The 26,604-nt window shown below is 37.7% G+C and overlaps 2 protein-coding genes across 3 annotated transcripts; both read right to left on the bottom strand.

Annotated features, from left to right (window-relative positions):
• Positions 1 to 4,206: 4,206 nt before the first annotated feature.
• Positions 4,207 to 4,740, bottom strand: LOC135157671 (histamine H3 receptor-like). The gene has a single exon (XM_064114068.1). The coding sequence runs from the start codon at positions 4,738 to 4,740 to the stop codon at positions 4,207 to 4,209; it is 534 nt and encodes a 177-aa protein (XP_063970138.1).
• Positions 4,741 to 8,427: 3,687 nt separating this feature from the next.
• Positions 8,428 to 16,687, bottom strand: LOC129283171 (uncharacterized). Of its 2 annotated transcripts, XM_064113810.1 has the most exons (6): positions 16,122 to 16,651; positions 15,372 to 15,472; positions 12,839 to 14,262; positions 12,132 to 12,341; positions 10,650 to 11,043; positions 8,428 to 10,074 (listed from the first exon to the last, which is right to left on the bottom strand). In XM_064113810.1, the coding sequence occupies exons 3-6, from the start codon at positions 13,583 to 13,585 to the stop codon at positions 9,992 to 9,994; spliced, it is 1,434 nt and encodes a 477-aa protein (XP_063969880.1). In that variant the 5' UTR covers positions 13,586 to 14,262; positions 15,372 to 15,472; positions 16,122 to 16,651; the 3' UTR covers positions 8,428 to 9,991. The 2 variants fall into 2 exon arrangements, with proteins under 2 accessions (XP_063969880.1, XP_054774983.2); XM_054919008.2 differs by lacking the exon at positions 15,372 to 15,472 and having other exon boundaries at positions 16,122 to 16,687.
• Between the last annotated feature and the right edge of the window lie 9,917 nt (positions 16,688 to 26,604).

Consider the following 26,604-nt stretch of genomic DNA (forward strand, 5'->3'; position numbering starts at 1 on the left):
AAGTCCTTTCATGAAACGCCCCCCAGGTCAATCAAAATGCGCCGATTCATTGCTTTGAAATAAAGTGATCGCGATTCGCCACTTTTAGGTGAATCAGGTTGCTCAAGACAGCGAGGATCGTTCTCAGTAACAAAATGTTACCCGGAAGTTGTAAAATCAGTTTGATAGTCACGGTTTGGTTTTCATATTGGCTTTAAAATGCGACGCAACTTCTGTGTCGAACTTGTAATTGTCCCTAAAATGGTATGCGCATACATAAGACAGGGACTAGCTATTCTGCGCAAGTGCAAAGGTTTTTTTTTCGAAGTAACTTTTAGTTGCATGGCCAATCTCAAACTGCCAATCAATGGTCTGCAATCCACCCTATACGCATCAGAAAAGTTATTTAATAGTCAGTAGTCAGCAGTTCATATCTACTTCAGATCGAGTAGATACTCACCCTCAGTGTACTGGAGTCCATCTATATTTCGGTACAACGCGACAAAACTCGACGAACGGTTCTCCCACATTTAAACTCATTATACTGCGTTGTTACATGGCCTTCCTTCAGAACTAGATCTGGGATGCTGGCGGTAGGAGTGCCCCCCCCCCCAAGATAATTCTGGGTATGCACCGTATGTTATAAACCATACGCCGCACCCTGGAAATTAGGTTGGTATGCTAAAATGTTGAAATATTCCCCAATCCTCCTTCATTATTTTGGATTGAAAAACATTTATTTAATTATTTTTTTTAATTTGGGGGGGGGGGGGGGGGGGGGGCTTGTTTGATAACCAACCACCATCCCCTCTTTAAAAAAATCGTTCCCAGGACACTGAATTATGGATCGATTCTCCTGAAGACGACAAGAATATGTTTGTCGAAACATCGAGTTTGGGTGGTCTTTTTGGGTGGAAGCGTCGTGGTGTAGCGGTTCTGACTCTCGCCTTGTAATCAGAGGGTCGTGTGTTCAAATCCCACCATGGCCTAGCGTCATTTGGCAAGGCGTTAATCCACACTTTGCCACTCTCCACCCAGGTGTTAAATGGCAGAAGCGGATCTAGAGGGGGGGTTGGGGGGGTTGCAACCCCCCAAAAAAAAAATCCGGGGACCATTTCTTTTAATCTTATCTTTTTTTTTAAACTTGTAATTTTATTTTATTCTATTTCTATATGTATTTATTTTTCAAAAAATTTCCCTACTGTGGGAGGGGGCACACCCCCCTCCCACACCCTCCCCCCTCGCTCGCTCCGCTCGCTTGGACTCGGTCGCTACGCTCCCTCGCATACCACCCCAACCTCCCCCTTTATAAAAAGCTGGATCCGCCCCATTATGGGTACCCGGTAGGATGTGAAAGCCTATATGTAGTATGCCTAGCAATTGAGTCTTGGAACTCTTGTTGGAATGCTCCCCAGGGAGTGGAGAAGGTGCATACATTGTATGAAGGCATGCAAGGATCCGATGACCGGGGTAATAATATGTCTGTAAAGCGCTTAGAGACGTCGTTCCGATGTATTAAGCGCTATATAAATGCGGAATATTATTATTATTATTTTCCAGGACCAACAATATTATTGCCCAAGAAAGATACGTGGTGTACCGTGCGTGAAACCTCACTACACTCTAAAATTGTGTTATGCAGGCTTAAAAGCAACTTTATCATGTTTATGGAACAACTTGCCAATGCACTGACATGTACTTACCGAATAGACGACACTCGGCACGCACGTGGGGCAAAATGGTGACGTCATTGTGACGATTACGGCCGGGAACCATGCTATCCACATTGCAGTAACGATAAAGGCCAAGGTACGAACGCCTGCGTATGAAAAAATAATTATATTAAATTGCATGTATGTCAAATAGCTTCAGCTAAACCAAAACGATGAAGTCACAATAAGCAGTTTTATTTATTTATTCATCTTATGCATTTCAGCGCTTTTTATACCATATCCCGTCGCGGTGGAGCAAGACACACACAACTTAGATTTGGCACGAAAATGGTCCACATGGTCCTAACACGTAATGTATGAATATCTATATTAACCCATAATTGTTTGGAATCTGGGGTTGTTTCATAAAGCTGTTCGTAAGTTAAGAGCGACTTTAAGAACGACTGATGAACCTTTCTTATGCGCTAAATCATCACCAATGAACATTTTAGTGTATACCATTTATCAAAAGAAAGGATCACCAGTCGTTCTTAAAGTCACTCTTAACTTACGGACAGCTTTATGAAACACCCACCAGGCCGATTTTCGGGTATTCATTTGACCATACCTTTTGATACTTTGAATCAATTCATGCAGATGTGGTACGTGAAGCTCCCACATCGTCGGTGACACGACATATGCTCCGGCGACAATTGCCCCGGGCTGCATTTTGTCTAAGATATAAGGCTTGGATTACGGTTGTAATATGGTTTTATGTTAGGTTTATGGTTAACATGGTTAAGCTTATGAAAGTGTATAAATCCAGGATTGAATTTGGTCATTCGATTAGTGTGTGAAATTTACAGCGGAGCAAATGTCATGTAATTCTTTCATCAGGCTCTATACCAAAATTATGGTCATGGAAGTACGTAAAACAACCAACTATTGATAGCGTTACATTATTCCTCTAGAACAAACAAAATTATCATCAATTGCCCTTCTTCACAAAGAACAGCCAAGAAGTCTTTGTCGAAAGCTCGTGAATCAAAACAGCGGTTTCGTCCTGGACGTCCTGATCCAGTCAAACTCCCTATTAACTGTATCATTGATGATGCAAAATTATTTTCAAAATCAGGGAAGTTCACCAATTCAGGTGATTAATCAATGTATAATTTTTAATAAAGTACATACATAGCATATTTTTCTAAAGACATGAATCTCATCATTCCTTGCTCGTCTCGCTCTCTCGCATTTTACGTAGACAAATAGCTTGATATCAACATCATTTGAGGATGCATCAAGGGCGTGGGCTGGGGGTGCGCCGAGGCAGAGGAGTTCCGACACTTGCAAGCAAAACGAAATTTGAGGCCTTTATTCTGCTTTCAGCAGCTGGTTTTCTAAACTTTAGTTCCACCTCCCCAAGATGTGCACCTCCCAATGCTCAAACCAGCCAGCCTCCGCCCTTGTGTATGGTGATCTCAGAAAACTAGGAAATCTTGAGGTATACGCGGTCGAATATTCATACTATTTATAACAAAATAGGGGTGACTGTTAATACATTTTAGCCAGTATATAAATGCATTTTTGACGGTCCTCCATCTTACTCACGAGTTCATTACATAATATCTATATTAACGCGCATAATAATATTTGGGATTGAAACCAATTTGTGTATCTCTCCGCTCTCTCGTATAATATCTAAATGATTGTGTTTTCCGGAAACCAAAACTAGAAAATGAGTTTACACCCATTAACATGATTAATGACATTATTGCTAACTCTTCCATTATGCTTAAGCAACATCACTAAAAATAATTCAATATATACACAATATATACGTGCAGGTATATACATTATAGTAAATGAATCCTGTCCAAACTTAGCAACAGCAACGGGTGATTATAATGCAATTTTTTAATAATCAATTGGTCAACGATTTATTTTTCAGTCAGGTAATACCATCATAATGGTATATACGATTCTTTCTAGTTATGATTTGGGCATTGAGCCCTCTTTGTGCTTATTAACTGACACATTTAACTGGATTTATAATCGGGCCTAATGCAAGAGAAATATTATTCACAATACTTATAACCAATTTTAAAATTTCAGCTACCAATTTAAGCCTGCAATAAGATAGTATTTCAATACAAGAATATAATCGTTTATGAATACTTTAAATATATTTATGGCAAACCTTTCATGCTCTCAGTGCCAATTTCCTTTGCCTTTTTTACGTCATTCTTTACAACAACCACGACAACACTCTCAGTTGCAGCCGATGTCTGTACCGATGCAGTTATATTGCCAGTTCCAGGGTCACTTGGCCGGTCGACAGTGGAAGACGGAGACTGCGCGATCCCTGTTGCAAGTCTCATCTTCTTTCGCCCTTTGTAGAATTTTCTAATCACGGCGTAAATTTTGGCACAGAGGACGGTGGTTAGGATATAGAGGATGACGAAGTAAACCATGGGCAGGACAAAGCTTGCAACGACACTCTGGAAGTACAAGGGTTCACAGACATCTTCAGGAAAGGGCCTTTGGTCATTGCCGTTGATGATCTGCCAGAGTGTCGTCACAGGTAACCAAACCAGATGAACGGGAGAATGTAACCGATTGCGATGATGAGGATTGCACGGGACCGTCGTCGCCAGTGTTGACGATGTCGGAAAGGGTCCGATACAGCAACGCAACGATCGAGGCTGATGAGGGTTACGAGTACCATGCTCGTATATGTAAACGCGTGGTCGAGGAAGGAGAAGATGTCACAAAAGACGGCACTGAACGGCCATCGTCCCATGATGATGACGACGGCGAAGAGAGGCATGTCGACTGCACCGACCAACAGGTCGGCGATGGCCAGACCCAAAATGAAATAGTTGTTGTAAGTGCGGAGTTTGGTTGTCGTGCAGAACGCGATGACGACGAAGAGATTCCCGATAACGGTCATGAAGATGACCACGGCTATGACCAAGGATAATACAATAACGACGTCCGGAGAATAAGGACTCGACAGGACGATGTCCTCACCGTCTCCTGCTAAAGTGACCAGGGTAACGACATCAGTCAGAATTTCAGACGCCACCGTTGTGCCGACAAGGCTAGACATATTGCAAAAGTTTTCACTGCTGCAGTTCTTGATGGGAAATCGGCAAATACTTCTTGCATCAATTTCACCTCTCCACATGCACAGCATTTCACTTAACGTTAAAAACTCTTCAATCCCTATAATTATATATCCTTTCCGAGATGGATATTGCGGAGGACAAGTTTACGCATGCTCAGTGTTAAATTCAATTTCATTCAATTGTGTTGACCTATACTGTCTTGCATAAGCATAAGCAATTTCGCTGGTGGGTATCATGCACGTTCTAGTAAACTGAGTAAATTTGCAATTGTGAGTAACCTCTCAGACATACAGAATCTTTATTTTCTTCTTCTCTCCCCCATTCCCTCTCTTTCTCTATTTTACATTTTCAATTTCCGAATTTTTTTACTCGTACTAACAGGTGTCTCCTGAATCTAATCATGAAGTATACCCATCAATGTTTTTACAATCATACTTTAAGAAGCACAAGAAGGACTTCATCAATATATTTTTTCTTTGTGTGTTTTTGTTTGATAACTTGTTTTTATATTATAATGATAAACCGTTGAAAAAGCATGCAGAAATTTACTAATCTCCCTGGCTGATTTTATTTTTGTTTTGTTTTTGCTTTTTGCTATGACAAAGAAACATCGGGAAAAATTATATCATGCGTTATTCCAATGTTTGGGATTTTCAAATTGACTGCATATCGGCGAAATTTCAAGGGTCCAAACAGCTATAACATTGCCGACTTTTTTTCAATATGTTGAAATTTTATTTCCATTTCTTTTTTTCTTCTGTTTTTAAATGTTAAGAATTGCTTTGTACGGAGAGTGAATTCCCTTACGAAATCACATTTTAAAGAACATCTCATTTTTGCTACGCGTATTCCTTTCATTTAAATTGTGCGACCGAAGTCATACCACGGTCTCTTGCGAAAACTTTAGAATCGTATTTTCTCATAATATTGTTACAGCATTTTAGGTATAAATGTATATATTGTGGTAATAAATGAAATGTAAACATGACTAATACAGCTACGCCTGTTTTTCATATGTAATTATCAATTTGTACATGTATGTATTTCATTAAAGACCATTTTATTTGAATTAAATTTGCACTCATTGATCAGTTGATGCACGTGTCCAACGGTTTTTGACTAGCCTGTATAGCAAAGTGAGACTATGGACGCCGCTTTTCCGACGGCGGCGGCGGTGGCGTCGGCGTCTTCAACATCAAATCTTAACCGAAGGTTAAGTTTTTAAAATGTCATCATAACTTAAAAAGTATATGGGACTAGTTTATGGAAACTTGTACATAATGGTTATCAAGTAGTACTGAACAACCTGCCAGAGTCTGATGTCACATGATCAAGGTCAAAGGTCATTTTGGGTCTATGAACTTAGACCGTGTTCAGGTCTGGAATCAACATCAAAATCTTAACCGAAGGTTATGTTTTTGAAATGTCATCATAACTTAGAAAGTATATAGGCCTAGTTCATGAAACTTGGACATAAGGGTGATCAAGTAATACTAAATATCCTGCCTGAGTCCTAGGTTACATGACCAAGGTTAAATGTCATTTAGGGTCAATGAACTTTGGCCATGCTTGGGGGTATTTGTTGATTTTCATCATAACTTTGAAAGTTTATGGATCTGCTTCATGAAAGTTGGACATTAGAGTAATTCAATTCAATTCATTTATTTCCTCTTTCAATCTTTTCACATTTACAGTGATAGTTCAATATACATATTGACAAAATATAACATTTAAATCAATTTATTTTTATAATACAATAATACGATGAAATCGGAAGGGAAGGAGACCAAGTAATCAAGTATCACTGAGCATCCTTTGTGAGTTTCAGGTCACATGACCAAGGTCAAAGGTTATTTAGGGTCAATGAACTTAGATTATGTTGGGGGAATTAGTTGAATTGCCATCATAACTTTGAGAGTATATAGATCTAGTTAATGAAATATAAGAGCAATTAAGTATCATCAAACACCCTGTGCAGTTTCAGGTCACATGACCAAGGTCAAAGTTCATTTTGGGTCAACGAACTTGGCAATGTTGAAGGTATTTGCTGAATTGCTTTGAAAGTTGAAGATCTAGTTCATGAAACTTAGTCATTAGAGTAATCAAGTATCATTGAACATCCTGCTTGAGATTCAGGTCACATGACCAAGGTCAAAGGACATTTAGGGTTAATGAACAAAGTATTTTATTATCGTACGAATAGTGGGGTTTTTGTAAATAACTATTCAATAGTTGTTTTTCAAAGTCAGCGCTGCTGCTATATTGAATGGCGTAATGCAGGCGAGACTGCCAGAGGCGTTCCACTTGTTTCTGTCTTCTGATGATCGTAAATATTAATATTGTTATACGAATGCCATGGTTATATTCATGAAGAAAATACATTCATAATTATTCTGTTAGAAAGCAGAATCGCTCAATCGTAAACAAATTTCACTGTTTGTTTCACGTTTGCTACGAACCGGATAAAAACGTCCGCGATATTTGAATGTGTGTACTTTCAAAGTCTCTTTTTTTCGGGGGGGGGGGGTGGTTTTTGTATACTGATGATGGCGTACACTGCAAAACACTCGTCGGGTATCCACATCTGAAAAAACCGGGGAAGTGTTGAAAGAACATGAATCAAACCGATGTTGTTTTAACATTGATTGGTGTTGCTTAAATGCCTATCCGGTGTTGTTTCAACACCTTTCTGGTGTTTTCCGATAAAGATACTGGACTGGTGTTAAATTAACACTAGTGTTTTTGCAGTGGAGTGATCATACCGACACGCAGCAATTGTGGTGGCGGTAGTTGTTGGTAGTGTTGATAGTGGTGTTGATGATGATGATGGTGGTAGATAGATGTTGTGTTTAAGTTTGTCATGTTCGCAATCACAGTACTTCGTATGGTCACTTGTAGGCCTATCATTTTGAAATAAGAAAAGACTTCACTGTTTGTGTCTGCATCAGATTCCTGAAAAGCAAAACCATTAGATGCCACTTCCACTTAGATTAAAGGTAAAGGAGTAATCGACTAATCCTTGCATGCAAGAGAGATCCGAATTCCGCATGTAGAGTATCCCAATCTGTTAACAACATCAACGCTTTTTTTCTACCAAACTCTCACAAAAATCAGGATAAAGGACTGCAGTAACGTTCGCGCATGCTCAGATAGAATCCGTCGCGAACTTCACGTTTAATTTGTCCTTTCCGAAATGGTCGCGATTTTTTAAAGACCATAATTCAAAAATTTTCTACAATCAATATTATTGCCAAGACTGATGATGTGATCGGATACGATCTGCTACGATAACTCTACGATTAATACCATCGTATTAATCGTGGCAAGAATCTTGACAGCGGGAACGAGGTATTACCGCCAACCTCAAGCATCTCCTAATACCTATATAGTTCCCATTGTTGCGACACGATTAAAACGGTGGTGTTAATCGTGGATTATTCGTAGTGATGATCGTACCAGATCATATTATACAATCAGTCGTGACAATTTGTATTGATCGAAGAACAATTATGAAGGGTTAAACAAGTTTGGCGATCAGTTACGAAAGGCCAATCGGCATCGTGATAGCGTTCGTAATAGATTGCACAACAGAGGGAACGAGGTATATAAATCATAAAATTAAAATACATAGAGGGCTGTTTTGAAAACAGATGAAATCAAACAGGAAATAGTGTTTTTCGAATAGCATTTAATTTCTCCAGAATTATTTGGCACACAATTCTTAATGTTATATCATCAAATGGGAATGAGAGATACATTTGTAATAATAAATTGTTTGATACTGTCAGAATTAATTTTGTTGTCATTACACATCGTTAAACATCGTAACACACCGTAACACATCGTTACACATCGTAACACATCTGTAGGCCCTACCTGATTGATCTCATTGACCAGGGGAGTGGTTCATGAAGTGAGTTGTTAGAGCTTTATCCGACAAGGAAAGTTATCAAATCTTACAATTTGTCAGCCGATAATTCTCAGTGAAACGCTCTCCTTGGCTGTACTCTTATATTCATACTTATCTCTGTCAGAGTTCTTGTATTGTAATTCCATGCGAATCTTTGTAATGAAAAATATATAGGCTATATTCTCTCTAAAACCACTGAACTTCCACACTAAACACAAAACCATTGAGCTTGAATGAGTGAATTATAAATTGTATGCAGTGGCCTATCCCAGGTGAAGTTACGTTTGGAATGAAAAAAAAAATGAAACAAAAGTCCAAAACTTACGCTGTTAATAATTTTGGTGAAATATCAAATGAGGATTGATAGCAACTATGTGGCCTAAGACCATATACACTTTTGTTGAATATTAATTTATATTTTTTTCCATATGATAATGAATTATGCTAATCGTTATATTCAGGACAACTGAAAAAAATTAAAATGGAAAATTATGTGAAATAAATAAATAGCAGTGAATGAATAATTTCTCTTCCCCCCCCCCCTCCACCGGGGTTAACATTAAAAATATATCCAATCATGCTCCATTTGCTAATTTCATAATTATGCTAATGAAGACAAAAATACTCATGGCTGCTGTAGTTTTTTTAAGAACAACTTAGAATACCTTATGAACAAAAACACCACCTTTTATATTTTTCAGGTATGATCGAGGCATACCAGACTAGCTAATGCATGGTAAAACGTTGTTTAAAATTTTATACAACGCCGTTTGCTATATGTGAATTTCGACAGTTTTTTTTAACAGTTTAACAAGTGTTTAAATGTTTAAGAACAGAGTTTGTTTAATGTTAAATATTTGTTAAACAACAACTGTAAACAGTTCAGAGAGTAAGCAGCGTTGTATAAAACAAATTAATAAAGACCAACTTCACCGTGTGCAGATACATAGCTGAAAGTAGCACGTAAAGGGGGAAGACCACCCTGACATAACAATGATTTACATTTTTTCCGAAATTTAAATGAGATTGTAACTTCATATAGACCTTACTCATATGACGTCATAATCTCATAGCGCCCTCCTTCAGAGGATATATAGGAGTACGTACAAACAGAGTTGTCAGAGATTTGCCAGCTGCAGATTACCAACGCATGCAAAACTCAATCGCCTGGGGTTGAGCTTTTGCAATTACAGTGCCATTTGATACTTTACATCCCTTTACTATTTTCCCTTGGTGAAGACAATCTAGAATTAATTCGTAAGCGTATCAATAATGCCCTGGTCTTAGCATTCTTGGGAGTCTATGGATTTATATCATGTGTGTCATAGTTTGGTTCCACTGCTGCCGTGGTGATTCATCGGGGCTTTCGGTTCTTTGAATACTGGACAGGACAGACTCAAGAGGTCTGGAAAGGAAAACAAAAATGAAATAAAATAAAATCGTGAAAATGTGAACTTATTTTATCTTCGAGTTATTATTGTTTTCCACTGTTGACGAACCATTCAATGTGTACACATTAGGCAGCAGTTTAAAATTCAACGGCATTAAAAAAGTTGACCGTAGTAGTTAGTATCAGTAATGTTTATCATGATGAACGAGGTTGTGTAACTTTTATACAATGCGTGGAAACCACTGCCGTATAGACTGAGGCTGGGGGGGAGGGGGCTATGACCGCCTATAAATTCTCACGACCACGAAAAAAAATAGAAAAATAAAGGGAAATTATATTATGTTACTTTCTGAACCTTATGTCTAAATCTAGCCAAATATCAATTTTTTTAATGAAAAAAGTCAAACTGCAACTTTTAGAACTTTTGCTCCTTCTGGCATATCTAGTATTTCCCTCAAAATTCTTCATTCATTTGATAACCACGAGATAAATTATTATCATAGTTATTAAGCTGTTATTGAAAAGTGATGCATTATAAGATGATATGCGAAGAATTTTGCAGATAGAATCCAAATGAAAAGTATACATGCCTTCTAATTCCTCATCATCTTCCTCGCCAAAATCCGGAGGAAGATCTTCGTATTCTACCGGAGTCGGTTCGCTACTCCTTCGTCGCCTTATCGGGGATAACTGCTCTACAATATGTCGAATGTTCAAAGCCCCTGGCTGATCCAGAGCTTCTCGGATGATTCGGAACAGTTCGGTATCTCCCGGAGTTGTCATCGGCGTAATGGACGAATATGATCGGCATTTCTCGGGGCTACTCGGAGTTGACCTCGAAGTGAGTGGACATGGGGAAGATGAAGGTGGCAACGGCGAAGGCGTTTCCGATGAAAATGTCACGTGATCAGACAAGTGGCCAATCGTCTCGTAATTACTCAGGAGCTGGCGAAATATCTTCTGGTCCGTTTTTCTCATTGCTAACTGTAGAAACATAGAATTGTGAAATAAACTTAGAGAAGCCTAACGAATGGTGGGCAGATGCACGGGCAAAACCAACGCCAAATCAACCTATAGTATGTCATTTATTATTGATCGGGATGGAGCGGTTAGTAGGGAATAATTATTGTTCGCTCCGGGAGGTATGGAGGGTTCGAAAACATAGAAAATGTATTGTCAAATGCTCTTCATGACAAAGTACAACCAAGAAATCTTTGTCGAAAATTAGTCAAAACAGCAGACTCTGGCCTGTTTCGTTAGCGCTCCAAAGCTTGTGACGAAAATGCTGCTCCGGCTTACAAATTTTCGACAAAGACCTTGCAGCTGCTTTTGTCATTTTACAGATATTTTCAATACACTTGATGTCTTCTTGGACAAAAATCAATGTTCACATGAACTTGAAGCAAATAACGTTACTATGAATTGCCTGTTCTCCCATGCTGAATGTTGGCAAACAAAATGCAGATTTGGAACTGATTGAAAAAAGTGTGAAATATCTACCGTGATAATATTCAATGTCATACAATTTCTGACTCTTGTTTGTTTATTGACGAGAAAAATCAGCTTGCAACTCACAAACAAAACAACAAGCATCATGTTCATTCGAGTTTAAGGACTAACCAATATTCTGGCGTTGGCGCAATTGTCCTCGCTCTCTGACCGGTACTGCTTTCATGGGGCTCACGAACGCTTTGAAAAGGTTTTGCATGGACACAAATGCCCCCAAAATTGCAAAGTCAAACATTCGTTTTTTTATGCGACAAAAGGGCAGAAAACATGCTCTTAACTTCGCCAATAACAGCTTCGCCAATATCATTGTTCGTGGTGTCGCTTGGAGTCGCGTTTCGTTCAGAAGAAATTTTGAAAATAAAAAAAAAGTACTCGCAAACAACTGAAAAAGCTTTTTTTTTAAACAAAAATTTTGCGCATTCTTGTTGCGTAAAATGAATGTTGGAGTCATTTTTTTTATATTCATGTCCTTGCGAAATATTCGCAAAGCGTTCAGGAGCCCCATCAACTAAAGCGGCGCTTTACTGTCTCTTTTATGTCGATGTGATAAAGCCAAACCTTACCAGGTTCCTCTTCAACATGCGCAGATTCCATTCCAACCTAGCAAAGCCGTTTGATTTTTCCCAGGATGCCTTCGGCTGATCATCGTCAGTTTCCGGTGTAACGCAATCACGTGATAGCGATCCGTTGCAAGGTAGGTCCTTAGGCCAGGCAAACTCTATCGAGGACGCCAAAAAATCCAGCTGCTCACTTCCTTCTCTGTGTGACGAATCCTTTGTAGAAAAGGGAATGTTAGGATAAGTGAAATGAAAACATGGACTTAAACTTCAATTCTACATTGGTAATCAAGTCAAGTTTGCTAGTTCCCTGCATGGTAATACAGTAGCCTGGAGAAGCAAAATGTTTTTAATATTTGCCACAATTACAGATATGTATATACAGGACACACTAAGTGACGTCACCGGCTTTTTTCAAGGGGGTAATTTGGGGAGACAAAAAGTGAAATTAGTATACAGATCAGTGAGAACATGGACCTAGGTACATGGTGAAAATCACCCTAGTTCAAACCACCCTTATTGCTTTCTTTCTTCACCATATCAATATAATAATAATAGTAAGAAGAAGAATAAGAATATTAATAAAATTAGTACTACCAATACAATACAATAAAATAAGAATATCAATAAGAATAATCATGATAATGAATGAATAAATAAATAAACAAATAAATAAGTAGATAAATAAATAAATAAATAAAATCTTCACATACTTGTTGTGAGCCTTGGCCTTGTTCTGATTGGCTGCTCTTACGGTTTTGGTAACGTGATGCAGTATCTTCAGCTACCATCTCACCCCACGTACGCGGTGTTATCAAGTCATCTTTATCCTCAAACGATCTGATTGGTTGATTTGAATTGACGTCATGAAATGTAACATCTTCAACGTATATTCCTTTCACCACACCCTTGCTACTCCTTCGCCCAGTTTCTGTAGAAGGTTTATTCTTGTGATTATTATTATTATTCACATTATGTTGAGGCTTGTTTTCTGTCTCGATAGCAGTGTCATTCGCGATCATATCGGACCACGATCGTGGTGAAATCAAGTCATCTAATTGGCTCCTTCCCGACACCACGTGATCATTTATCTCATCCGATTCGTCGAATGTTTCATCTGACGTCACGGATGACAACCCCAACCTCCTCTGCATCGCATCAAATGTGAAATGTCCATCTGACGCTGATCGTACCTGTCTTCTTGCGAAAGTCATCGACTCATCATGTGACATGACGTCAGAATTTTGAATGCTTTTCGACCGCGTGTTCTTTCTCCTGATCGAGGCCGGGGAAAGGTTGCCATCCACCCTATCCATGCAGTTCCTCAAGTCTATCGACTTCATCTTCGTTTCATAATCGTCGGTGACGAGTTCCTCGTCGATTTGGTTGTTGGAGGTCTTGGCAGCCGAGGCAAGCTTCTCAGCCGAAATCTTTCTCCTTGCTATCCGCTGGGCTGACATCTTGATACCTTGCAACTAAACCGGCCTATAGAACTATGTAGTCTGTATAACCATTCACACGTAGGCTAAGTTTTCATTGTCAGAGTTCTATCCCAGAGTTGATGTTGCAGAGTACCAGAAAAGATGTAGATGTATAAAAGAAATCCGGTCTGTGATAAATATATCATCAAACGCTTGAAGAATATGTATTAACCGTACAGCCAAATAACATTATGAAGAACGCCGAAAACCTTGATGTTAATGACCGAATACTTGTACGCTATGACGAAATATGACTGTTTGCCAATCAAAGCAGAGGAAGAAGAAGAAGCTACTACTGTCTACCATCACCCTAAATCATAAAGAAAACTATGCTCACGATCGTTGGTTTATTTCCTGCAAAGTGACGACTCCGACCTTAAGATACCACGATCAAATGTCGTTTTTGTCATGTAGCTTTAATGCTGGCGCAATAAAAACAGAAGGGTTTACCCTGATAAGTCATATGATAGGGCTCCGTGACTATTATCTTCTTTCAGGAATCCAAGGATGAATAGCGATCAATAATTGACGAGGAACAGATTAGACTGCCTCTTGGCTCCGATCAATATCTTCTATTGTTCCCATGCATGTTCCTGGCCAGCGAACTGAATAGGTACCGGTCGATGCTGCCTTTGTTGTGACGCACCAATCTGTGGCTGTGAAGGAAGAGGAAAGAAAAAACAACTCAACATTCTGAAAGGACAATGCACAAATCTTTAGAGGGTGGGCGAGGGTGTGCAAAGCGTAATTTTGGTAATTGCACCACGCCAAGACGAGCTCGGGAACGGCTTGGGTGATCTGTTAAAAATGAGATACAGAAGATGCTACGCCCCGTTTGGTTTTATTGGTTGAACCTGTTATCCATGTGTGCATTAATCAATAGAAGCATGTATCATGTTTGTATGTGCATGCATTTCGTTACACACCTGGGGAGCGTTTCATGAAAGGATTTCATCAGACAAGTCCTGTTTTATCCGACAATTACCATAGCAACAGTACCTCTCAGTCAATCAGAATCGGGGAAAGTTGTCAGATCTGACAACTTGTCGGACATAAATGTTGATGAAACGCTCCCCTGGGATATACGCGCTCAGTGTTCGCAATAATATCACATGAACAAATCTTTGAAAATGAATAGCCTTTTTTATTTCATTGCTTTTTACTTCAAATTGATTATGTTTATCTCGCTTTTCCCTGATTTTATTAAAACACATTTGGCATTAAGGAATGTTCCTCATTTGGGAACGGGAGCTAATGGCATGGAAGCTTGCAATAAAAAATAAAAAATTGTCCCATCGGCGCGAAAAATTAAATGGGTGTTCCTTGTCTTATCAACATCTGTAACTTACTACCATATTAAAGATGGAACTACAATTCACAAAATCTAAACCGATAAGTCAAATATTGGTAAAAATTATTTTGAATGGAATTATGCGAAGGCTCCATTGATTACCAGCAGCAGTATAATCAATATTTCAGCCGCATGGTCGACCAGTCGTATATTTATTTGCTATTTATCCTTACCACTTCTTATTGTATTATAACTTTGACCAATTTCAATTTTGTGTAAAATGCATTTTATGTGTTATTTTATATACGGAAATAAAACAACGTGATAATATATAATATTCCCGAAGACAGAGTGATCATCATGATCATTATACATGTTTTACTTGTGAGATATCAGTGTGCAAGGCTATCATCTCGATAACTAGCAATGTATATCATCATATACATTTAGTCTTTGAATGATAAAAGATAATACCTTAGATGGCACTTTCGTTGTGGATTGCTAAGAGTAGGGAACCTACGTAGAAGTGGATGATTATCGGGTCCGTGGACGTTCGCAGACTTCCTAAACTGAATCTATTTGTCAAACAAACACTGCATCAATCATAATGCCAAATTATGCCTGTGTCATTGATTGCACAGAAGGCAGATCTACTCTAAATCGAGTGTCATGTGGATTTTCCTAAGCAAATGAAGATGAGTCATAGTTTACCATATATGAAATCTGATTTGGAGGCCGAGATATCATTATTTCATTCACGTGTTAACGACCGTCCATATTTGAAATAAATTAGACAAATAATTTCACAAAATTGTGCCTGGAGTTACTATGAAACCTACTGACACCACCCATGTTCATAAGTATATGCCTATGCATTAGATAAAATGCCTCAGAATTGCTTTCTCTCTCTCTCTCTCTCTCTCCTGTCCACACCATTTCATTCATTCTCTTAAAAATCAGTTCATATTTATCTAAATGAATCCTTCTTCGTTTTCACTAACCACGCTGACATAATTATTTTTCAGTCATTCCCTTATCCGTCAATAATCTGTTGTGACATTTAGGTCTCCCTTAATATAAGCTTTGCCGCAAGTTATGAATGCTTTGCTTATCATTATCCATTGCCTAGCGGGAATTCCTTCTTTTTTTAATTTACTAAATATTAATTGGATATTATGGGTTCGAATGATGTCGATATCATAAATAGTTATCAAATATACTTACATGTACTTTATTGAGGATAAGACACCATTCCGGTTGTTTCTTCTCGAGAATCCGCGCGAGAAATGGGGAACTCTTCTCGAAATTAGCCCGCATACGCCGTCCGTAATTAAGAGAAAGTTGCACTGCTTCTTGGGAGAACCTCAATTAATTGATTCGATAGATGCGCAATATGTCTTCTTCTTCTTCTAAGTACAGTCCACCGATTGGTGATATATTATCGTATTATAATATGTCAAGTTCTAGATGAGACCATTCCTGCAATCATTTGATGACGACTATGAATAAGGCTGCGCATGTGCTCCGTATCCTTCACGTCATATTCTGTTACAGTTAGGGTCAGTCTGGACCGCTTGGTCCAAGTAAGGAACATTTACAGATCTAATAGACTCATCTACAGTCAGAATGGCACCTATAGTGGTCATTATAGTATCCGTGTTTGCACGCTCGATAGTCCACTTTGGACTTATGAAAGGATAACACATGTTATGGTGACAAGAACAAACACTAGAGCTTATCCCAATTCTTCTTTTCTCTAGACACATTCATTTCAAAGTTTATTCAAGGAATCAATACTCTGCGTGGTCCTTCCCCCGTTCGACCAAATCAATAGAGTGTTTTCGCAAATCACGACTGGGACGGGTTCTACAACATAGAAAATCTATTGTCAAATGCCCTTCATGATAAATTAGCAGTCTTTGTCGAAAATCAATGAATCAAAACAACAGTTTCGTCCTGGGGAGCGTTTCATGAAAGGACTTGTCGGACGTTTTATCCGACAAGGCACATTTTATCCGACAGTTACCATAGTAACAGTACCTCTCAGCCAATCAACATCAGAGAAAGATGTCAGATCTGACAACTTGTCGGATGAAAATGTTGATGAAACACTCCCCTGGACTCCGGACAAACGACATATTTGCATTTTTTTTGTCAGCTCAGAATCTAACGACGATCCGCTTTCCCGGTTCACAAAAGACCTCTCTGAGCTGTTCATTGTGAAATACTCGCTTCTGATTGGTTGGTAATCAAGTTGCATTTGATTTTTGGAGTTGTGTTTGATTGCATCTCTTTGTGCATCAGACCCGTGGGATTGAAATGGGAACTACCTGAAATTTGTCCTATTTCTGCTTCAAACATTTTCTTCGACTTTTCTTTTTCTTTTTCAATTTCTCTTTCTTATTCTATGTTCGGGGTGTTTTTTTTATCTGCTTTTACTACCAGAACTCTTTTTTTTTCTTTCTTGTTCTTCCGCTCTTTCTTGTTCTTCCTTTCCTTCTTATTCTTCTTGCATTAATGCCGATATTATTATCATTACCAATAACCATCTGGGGAATAATACTCACAGTTGAGGAAAGATAATGGACAACTATCATTTTCGAGGCTAGCTGGATGTAGATAGTTCCCGGGAGATAGCTTAGAAAATAATGATGTATAAGTCTCATTTTTTAAAATAGTGCTTAGTACCTTTCATAGAACAGTTCTATTTGTCCTTCAAGACCATTTACGGTATCTCTGATTCGTCCATGTGAGGAGCTTCTTGGTCCCTACTTGTTGCAATCGAGTGTCATTGTAAATTTATCTTTTCCAAACTGGCTTTTCCATGAAATGGTAAACAATATGCACTTCACAGGAATAAAGGCGGAAGTGAAAAAAGTATTCATTGTTTAAAACTCATGTATCTTCTATTACACTCTTAAACATGCTGGCATCATCATCACCATTACCACCACCACCACCTCTACCACCACAAACAACAACAACAGCAACAACATCATCATCATTATTATTATCATTATCAGCATCACCATCATCGACATCATCTTTAAAAAAAAATTTGTCTGCAGAAGCAGAGCCGACTAGCTAAGTTTGGTATAGAAATGTCGCCCTCTTCCGTTCAACATCAAGGTAGCGTTTGACGAAGCGATTAGTCAGTGACTTTTCATTGACACTGTTTTAAGTGACGGAACTTCTTGCCGCTTAGTGGGGGTGACATGTCTCGCTGGAAATAACTGGAAAGATGATTATTAGAAGTTACTCCACGGCGACGATCACCGTTTTCACGCACTACCCCCCCCCAAAAAAAAAAAAAATTGAGGGGACCGAAGCCACTTTTGATTCAAACTTTCAAAGGTTTCAGCTTGTTTTGTAATGAGAAGTAAAGGAGAACGGAAGCGAAAGGGGGTGAAAAAAGAAGAAAATAAGCAATAAGCGTATAAATAGGAGATCCCTTGAGCGTGTTACTCTATAATAACTCTTTAATTTACAAACTAAGGCGGAAGCTCACCCTGACAAAAATTTTATTGTAAAAAAAGAAGAAGAAAAAAATAATAAAAAGAATTGTTGAAGGTTTGAAGAGAATCCATCAAAGATTAATTAAGTTATTAAAAGTTTCTGTTTTATTTGTTACGTCATATGCGACCAGCTTTACATGTATCGTGAATTAAAATAAAATACGAAATCTCATTTTCTTAAAACAAAATTATAATTTGCTTTTACAGGTGCCGCGGGAATGGGGGGGGGGGGGTTATGGGTTTCAGCCCCCGCTTTTTTCCAGAGCCGTCTACAAAAACGCAGATTACCATCTGATTGTAAGACAGAACAACAGATACATCATTTCACAAAAGAAAGAAAGAAAAAAATATTTTAGCCATTATTAAAAGTCAAGTCCACCCCAGAAAAATGTTGATTTGAATAAATAGAGAAAAATCTAACAAGCATCATACTGAAAGTTTTATCAGAATCGGATGTAAAAATAAGAAAGTTATGACATTTAAAGTTTCGCTTGTTTTTCACAAAACAGTTATATGCACAACTGAGTGGCATGCAAATGCGAGAATCGATGATGTCCCTCACTCAATATTTTTTTTTATTGTTTGAATTATACAATATTCTAATTTTTACCAATACGACATCACGGACCAACTTAGCTGAATCATAAAATGTTATAACAATGGTAATGTCACATGCTCAAGGAGGAATAACACTTTGTTTCACAGGACAATTGTGAAATGAATGTGAAATTAAGCAAAACTTTAAAATGTCATAACATTCTTATTTTACATCCGATTTTGATGAAATTTTCAGTTTTTATTCAAATCAACTTTTTTTGGGGGTGGAATTGTCCTTTAACAATTACTAAATTGAAATTAATGCATTTTATATTACATGACATACACTGCAAAAACTCTGGTGTTGATTTAACACCAGCCCGGAATATAAACATGTCCACACCAGACAAGTATTGAAACAACGCCAGTTTGGAATCAAACCGATGCTGTTTAAATACTAATTGGTGTTGTATAAACACCTATCTGGTGTTAGAACAAAACGAAACTGGTGTTGTTTAACACTTCTCTGGTGTGGATATATAGATTCCAGATCAATTGTATAGCAAGCGACCTAGAATCCGGTAACGTTCTATTTATTTTCTTTTTTTTCGAGTTGATAATTACGCGGCTTTTTTTTCTTTGTTTGGGTTTAAATTGTGATTCAATGATCCAAAATAAGTTCAATGGGCTTGCCTAATTTAAATCTATTTAAAAATGTTTTAGTTTTTGATGATGATGATGATGACGATGATGATAATGATGATGATTAAGATGATTGTGATGATCAGGATGATTATGTTTATGTGATTATGAAGTTGGTGGTGGTGATGGTGCTTGTGATGGTTATTATGATGATTGCGATGATGGAGATGATGAAATTGGGAGAAAAGAGGACAAATTTTCATATCATTTCCATTTTCATATAACTTCCAAGCATCCACCAACTTAATTCATGGATGCGTTGCGTTTCAACGTAAGCTGGCGCTATTCATGCTTATCTGGCGTACTGCATTAACGGGTAGTGCCAAGTCCTGCGACTCCGTCTGTTGCTATTATAATTATTTGCCAGTAAACACCGGCGGGCAGATGAGGACTTGGGGACCATGGGCCCCCAAATAATCATGACCAAGAAAAAGAAAGGAAAAATGTAACAAAATGAAAAGAAAAGGGGTGAAATATGACAGCATTTTCTGAATATTATATCGAAATAGAATAAGGTTCATAGGCCTATTGCTTTACACGACCCATATCATTTTTTGTTACCTTTCTTTCTTCTCGTTCTTGACTTTAACCTATTATTCCACCCGTACTTTGATCTCTTCTTTAAGTTTTTATAATCACTTCGTACACGACGTACGTTAAAAAAGAAATATTGCAGTTTCTTAACTCCAAAAATACGTTCAAAATGAAATTCAAGAAATGGCTGAGAGAAAAAAAAAAGAAATAATGACTTTCCTGTTCCTAGTCTGTAGGAAAGTAAAATATAGAAAAAACTGTCATGTTATTCTTTTGTTAATACAATTATTCATAATATTTAGTAGACAAATCGAATTGTTCCCGAATTCTAAGAGACAGATAGGGCCTACATGTATATAGATAGATAGATAAATAGAAATTGATAGAAAGATAGATACAATGTAAAAAAGCACGTTGTTTAAGCCCGTCACTCTAACAACTACTGTTTAAACTTTTTAAACAACTGTTTAAATCATAATGGCAAAGTTACCATAGTTTTAACTTTTCATGAAATGGGCCACAGGGGCCCGTTTTATAAAAAGTTGCAACTGTTGTAACTTTGCCATTATGGCAACTACCATGGTAACCTTGATTATGATTGGCTGCTGAGCCCTAGTTACCATAGTTGCCATAATTCAATTCATTGATTTCCTCTTTCAATCTTTTTATATTTACAATGATAGTTCAATATACATATTTACAAAATATGACATTTAGATCAATTTTTACAATACAATAATACCATGAAATCGAAAGGGAAGGAGACCAACTAAAAAGCAGGGCTTGTAGGGTGAAGGCCCCCTTTTATAAGTACATTTTATGAGTTAAAAATAATATAAAATAAAGAAAAAAGTATAATGGATAAAAAATAAACAAAAATAAATAAATATTTATAATGGCAAAGTTACAACAGTTGTAACTCTATGTAACGGGCCCCTGGTTTTGCATGCAGGATTATGATATTTGCTCATGAAAATGTTGCAAAAACCAATAAATGAAATTAAACGATTAAACTATGTGATATGACGGCAAGAAGATGAAGCGGGTATACATGGTGTATAATGAACAATTATCAAAAATTTCCTTCTTGAATTACAATTTTTATGATTTATTTGAACACGCACTTTCCTGTTTGTAGGCCAGTGAATGTTATTTTCTTGAGTGTAATGTGTGTTTTGCAGTGGTTATTAATCACACGCACTTAAAATGTTGGGCAACATACTGTCCACTGTGTTGGGTAATGTATGTTGGTAAAAATATATTCTGGGCAGTTATTATCCAATTGAGCAAATTAATTGCCTAATTATGAGCTTTTATTACCAAATTTGAACAGATTTTAACCAAACGTTGTGTGGACAGTATGTTGTCCGGGGTTGGTTAAAACTATCTTAAGAGTGTAATAAAGGATACATGATTTTTAAACAATGAATACCTTTTTTCACTTCCGCCTTTATTCCTGTGAAGTGCATATTGTTTACCATTTCATGGAAAAACCAGTTTGGAAAAGACAAATTTACAATGGCATTCGATTGCGACAAGCAGGGACCTAGGAGCTCCTTGCAGGGACGAATAAGAGATACCGTAAATGGTCTTGAAGGACAAATATAACTGTTCTAGGAAAGGTTCTAAACACTATAAAAATGAAACGTATACATTACTATTTTCTTAGCTATCTCCCGGGAACTATCTACATCCAGCTAGCCTCGAAGATGATAGTTGTCCATCAACTTTCTTCAACTGTGAATATTATTCATTTACTATACCCCTGGTATTTATGCATTTGGCAACAAACACTTTATGTTAAACACCCTAAAGTTATGATAAATGACTAAAGTCAGATTATATCTATATACAAACCCCTTGAACCTTGAAGAAGTACTCTCCCAAAAAGCGAACACTGTACTGGAGAGGGTTGTGCTGTGTCAGATGCTGCCAGTGCTTCAGGTGATGTGGTGGTATTCTTGGTGCACTATATACAGTGTGCTAGGTGCAATGTGCGGGTGGTGCGTGTGTGTCCCTCTTACAGCACCTTAAGGGGAGGGGAGGCAACATTTGCTGAATGATAGGCAATGTTGCTCCCCGGAAGCCAGCTATAGAGGTCGAAGTTACAGCAGCGTTTGGGAGAGTATTCCAAATACGGATGGTTCTTGGGAACATACTGTACATGTAGCAGTTCACTCTACAAAAAGGCTGGGTGTACTTGAGCTGATGTCCAGTGTGTTGTGAACGTTGTGGACGAGAATTGCTGCTTAACTTAACCTGATGTGGCATGTTGATATAAACACAATTGTGATGAATTTTGTAGAACATCTCACATAGGCTAAGAAGGCATCTGTGTTGGAGAGTATCCCAGTGAAGAGTTGACAACATCGATGTTACACTGGATTCACTGCTATAGTCGTGAAGGACAAACCTAGCACCCTGACGCTGAATGTTCTCAATAATGTTTACATCTTTCTGTATGTGAGGATTCCATGCACATGAAGCATACTCAAGTTGAGGTCTGACAAGTTGCTTGTACGCAATGTCTCTCACTTTCAGGTCACATTTACCCAATGCTCAACGTATGATTTCAAGAGTACGAGTAGCTTTGGAGGATATCTTCTGTGCATGGAAGTTCCAACTCAGGTTGTCTGTGATGGTCACACCGAGGTATTTACAGGAGGTTGCCGTTGGAACAGGTTGGTCACTGATGGTAAAGTTGCAAGCCAAGGGTTGTCGTTTCAATGAGATACACATGTGGGCACACTTCTTGACATTGAAGGACATATTATACCTCAGTTTTGCCCAATTCGATAATGTTGAAAGATCTCGCTGGAGAATTGCGTGGTCAGCTCTTGTCTCGACCTTGCGATACAGCACACAGTCATTAGCAACGAGTCCGATTGGTGATGAGATGCATTCACAGATGTCATTGATGTACAACAGGAATAACACAGGTCCGGGTACTGAGCCTTGCGGCACGCCTGAGAGAACACTGGCTCGTGGTAAGGATGTTCCATCAACATGAACTGACTGAGATCTGCCTGATAGAAAAGCTTTGATCTATCCATGCATTTGACCAGTAATGCCATAATACTCCAATTTGTAGAGCAGCTTCCTGTGTAATACCTTATCGAAGGCCTTAACTAAAGTCGAGAAAGAAGGCGTCTGTCTGACATTGCTGGTCGATGTTGTATGCCCAGTCATTGATTGCCTCAACAAGTTGCGTCTTACATGACAGTTCCTTCCTAAATCCATGTTGGTTTGAGTTGATGATGTTATTCTTTTCCAAGTATTATGACATGTGGCTCAATACAATGTGCTCTAGAATCTTGCAGCAGATGCATGTGAGTGACACCGGTCTATAATTGGCTGGGTTACTCTTGTCGCCAGACTTGTAGATGCTGGCCACTTGAGCTCTTAGCCAATAACTTGGAAGAATGCCCTCATCATAGGATTGTTGGAAGAGATGAGTAAGGACTGGGCTAATCTCATCTGCATAGTCTCTTAACATTCTAGCAGGTATTTCATCTGGACCACTGGCTTTGTTGGTGTTAAATTCTTTCAGTTGTTTATTCACTCCTCGTAAGCTGATGAAGAGATCTTCAATTGGTGTGTACGGTGAGGGACCCTTGTCTGGTAGTACCGATGAAGTATTATCATGTGTAAAAACTGAAGAGAACTGAGCATTTAGAGCATTAGATTTCTCCTCATTGGATACATAGGAAACATTTCCTACTTTCAAAGTTGGTCTCCTACCGACTCTCTCCGCTGAGCTTTGACGTACCTCCAGAATTTCTTTGCGTCAGTCATAAGACTTCCTCCAACAACTTTTTGAAGGTATTCACTGTGAGCTGATTCTTTTGCTCTTTGAACAGAATATCTCTTTGTTTTGTACGTTCCCCAGTCTGAATATGACCTTGAACGTCTTGCCTTCTTGTATAGCCTGTCCCTCTTATTCACCTCCCGTATGATCTTCGGGGTGATGTACGGGTGGCTTGTCTTGGGCCTCGAGTTCCTGTGGGGAATGTGAGACATGATTGACAAAAGAGAAGTCTTGAAGAACATCCAATTATCTTCTACAGAGATGTCTTCATGAGATCTTTCAAAGTAGTCATATGACATCTGAGAGCAGCGCTCCTTAATGTCTTGTTTGTAAGCTTTGTCATACTTGTAAATTCTCCGCACTGGTTTTCTTTGGAGTTTGGGTCGCATATTGATGTCAAACAGGGTGATGTCATGGTCACTGATCCCGGGTTTCATTCATTCTGAATAGGTTGGAGAAAACCAATTGAAGATATTTGATTAATAAATCACAATTTCATGATTTGAATATATATATCAATACATTGAATTTGATTTATTATTGTTGTGTAAATTCTTAGTCAACTTATCTATATAACCAGATTAGCATTCTATCGCCAGATAATGCAAAACAATGCATGAATCTGACAATTGGCGACCACGAAGGGACCACGAAGGGGGTTGAGAACATTCGCGGATACTTATTTTTTGTTAATTGATTTAGCTGCAGAATCATACAGCGCAATAGGCAATTTCTTTGAGATTTTATAGTAATCTGAATTATGAGCTCAATTATAAGTTGGCTACTTAAATTATTGCAGTACATCAATTTTGTTCTATAAACCAAAAAGGAATAATTGTTTTTCGTAGGAAAACTGGAAATTGAATATTTACCAAAAGTTACTATTTGGGAGAATGATTAATAGACAATTGTCATCTGAATATTTAGTTCAGATTGAAGCATTTACATTTGCGCATGCATGTATATTATTTATGTAAATGGAGATTATATTGTTTAATATGTCATGTGAAAATCAATGAGATAATATTCATTCTGAATAGGTTGAGGAAAACCAATTGAAGATATCTGATTGATAAATCACAATTTCATGATTTGAATATACATATCAATGCATTGAATTTGATTTATTATTGTTGTGTAAATTCTTAGTCAACTTATCTATATAACCAGAATAGCATCTATCGCCAGATAATGCAAAACAGTGCATGAATCTGCCTGGCCGCTGTTAAAAACAATACATACAGCCTACAGGTCACAGCATAAAGTTGCGATTATAAATATAGATATAAATACCATCTTTTCTAAAATTGTAGGAAATCCCCCCAAAAAACAAAAAAAACAAACAAACAAACCAAAATAACAACAAAAACACAAAGACTTTGAAAGTACATACATTCAAATATCGCGGACGTTTTTATCCAGTTCTTAGCAAATGTGAAACAAACGGGGAAATTTGTTTACGATCGAGCGTTTCTGCTGTCTAACAGAATAATTATGAATGTTTTTCCTTCATGAATATAACAATTCATATAACAATATCGATTTTTACAATCATCATAAGAACGATAACAAATCGTTGGACACGCCCATCAATGAGTGCAAATTTAATTCAATCAAAATGTGGTCCTCAATGAAATACATACATGTACAAATTGATAATTACATATGAAAAACAGGCGTAGCTGTAGTAGTCATGTTTACATTTCATTCATTACCATAATATATACATTTATACTTAAAATGCTATTAAAAAATATCATGTTTTCTTTGCAAGAGTCCGTGGTATGACTTCGGTCGCATAATGTAATGAAAGGAATACGCAAAATTGAGATGTTCTTTGAAAGGTGATATCATAAGGGAATTTCCTCTCCGTACGTAATAATTCTTAAGATTTGAAAACAGAAGAAAAATAAATGAAATGGAAATTAAGTTTTAACATATTAAAAAAAGAATCGACAATGTGATAGCTGTTTGGACCCTTAGAATTTCACATGCAGTCACTATGAAAATCCCAAACGTCGGAATAACGCAATATATGATTTTTCCCGATGTTTCTTTGTCATAGCCAAAAAAAAAATAAAATCAGCCAGAGAGATGAGTAAAAAACACACACAAAAATATATTGATTATTTAGTCCTTATTGTACTTCTTAAAGTATGATCGTAAAACCATCATTAAAAAGAAACATTGTTCGGAATATTTCATAATTGGATTTAGAATGCACCTGTAATAAAACATTTCGGAAATTAAAATGTAAAATAGAGAAAGAGAGGGAATGGAGGGGGGGGGGGAGAGAAAATAAAGATTCTGTATGTCTGAGAGGTTACTTGCAATTGCAAGTTTACTCAGTTTACTAGAACGTGCATGATACCAGCGACATTGCTTATGCTTATGCAAGACAGTATAGGTCAACACATTTGAATGACATTGAATTTAAAACTGAGCATGCGCAAACTTGTCCTCCGCAATATCCACCTCGGAAAGGATATATATAGGGATTGAAGAGTTTTTAACGTTAAGTGAAATGCTGTGAATGTGGAGAGGTGAAATTGATGCAAGAAGTATATTTTGCTGATTTTCCGTCACGAACTGCAGTAAAAACTATTGCAAT

Source organism: Lytechinus pictus, chromosome 19, assembly GCF_037042905.1.
Source record: "Lytechinus pictus isolate F3 Inbred chromosome 19, Lp3.0, whole genome shotgun sequence".
NCBI classification, from domain to species: Eukaryota; Metazoa; Echinodermata; class Echinoidea; order Temnopleuroida; family Toxopneustidae; genus Lytechinus; species Lytechinus pictus.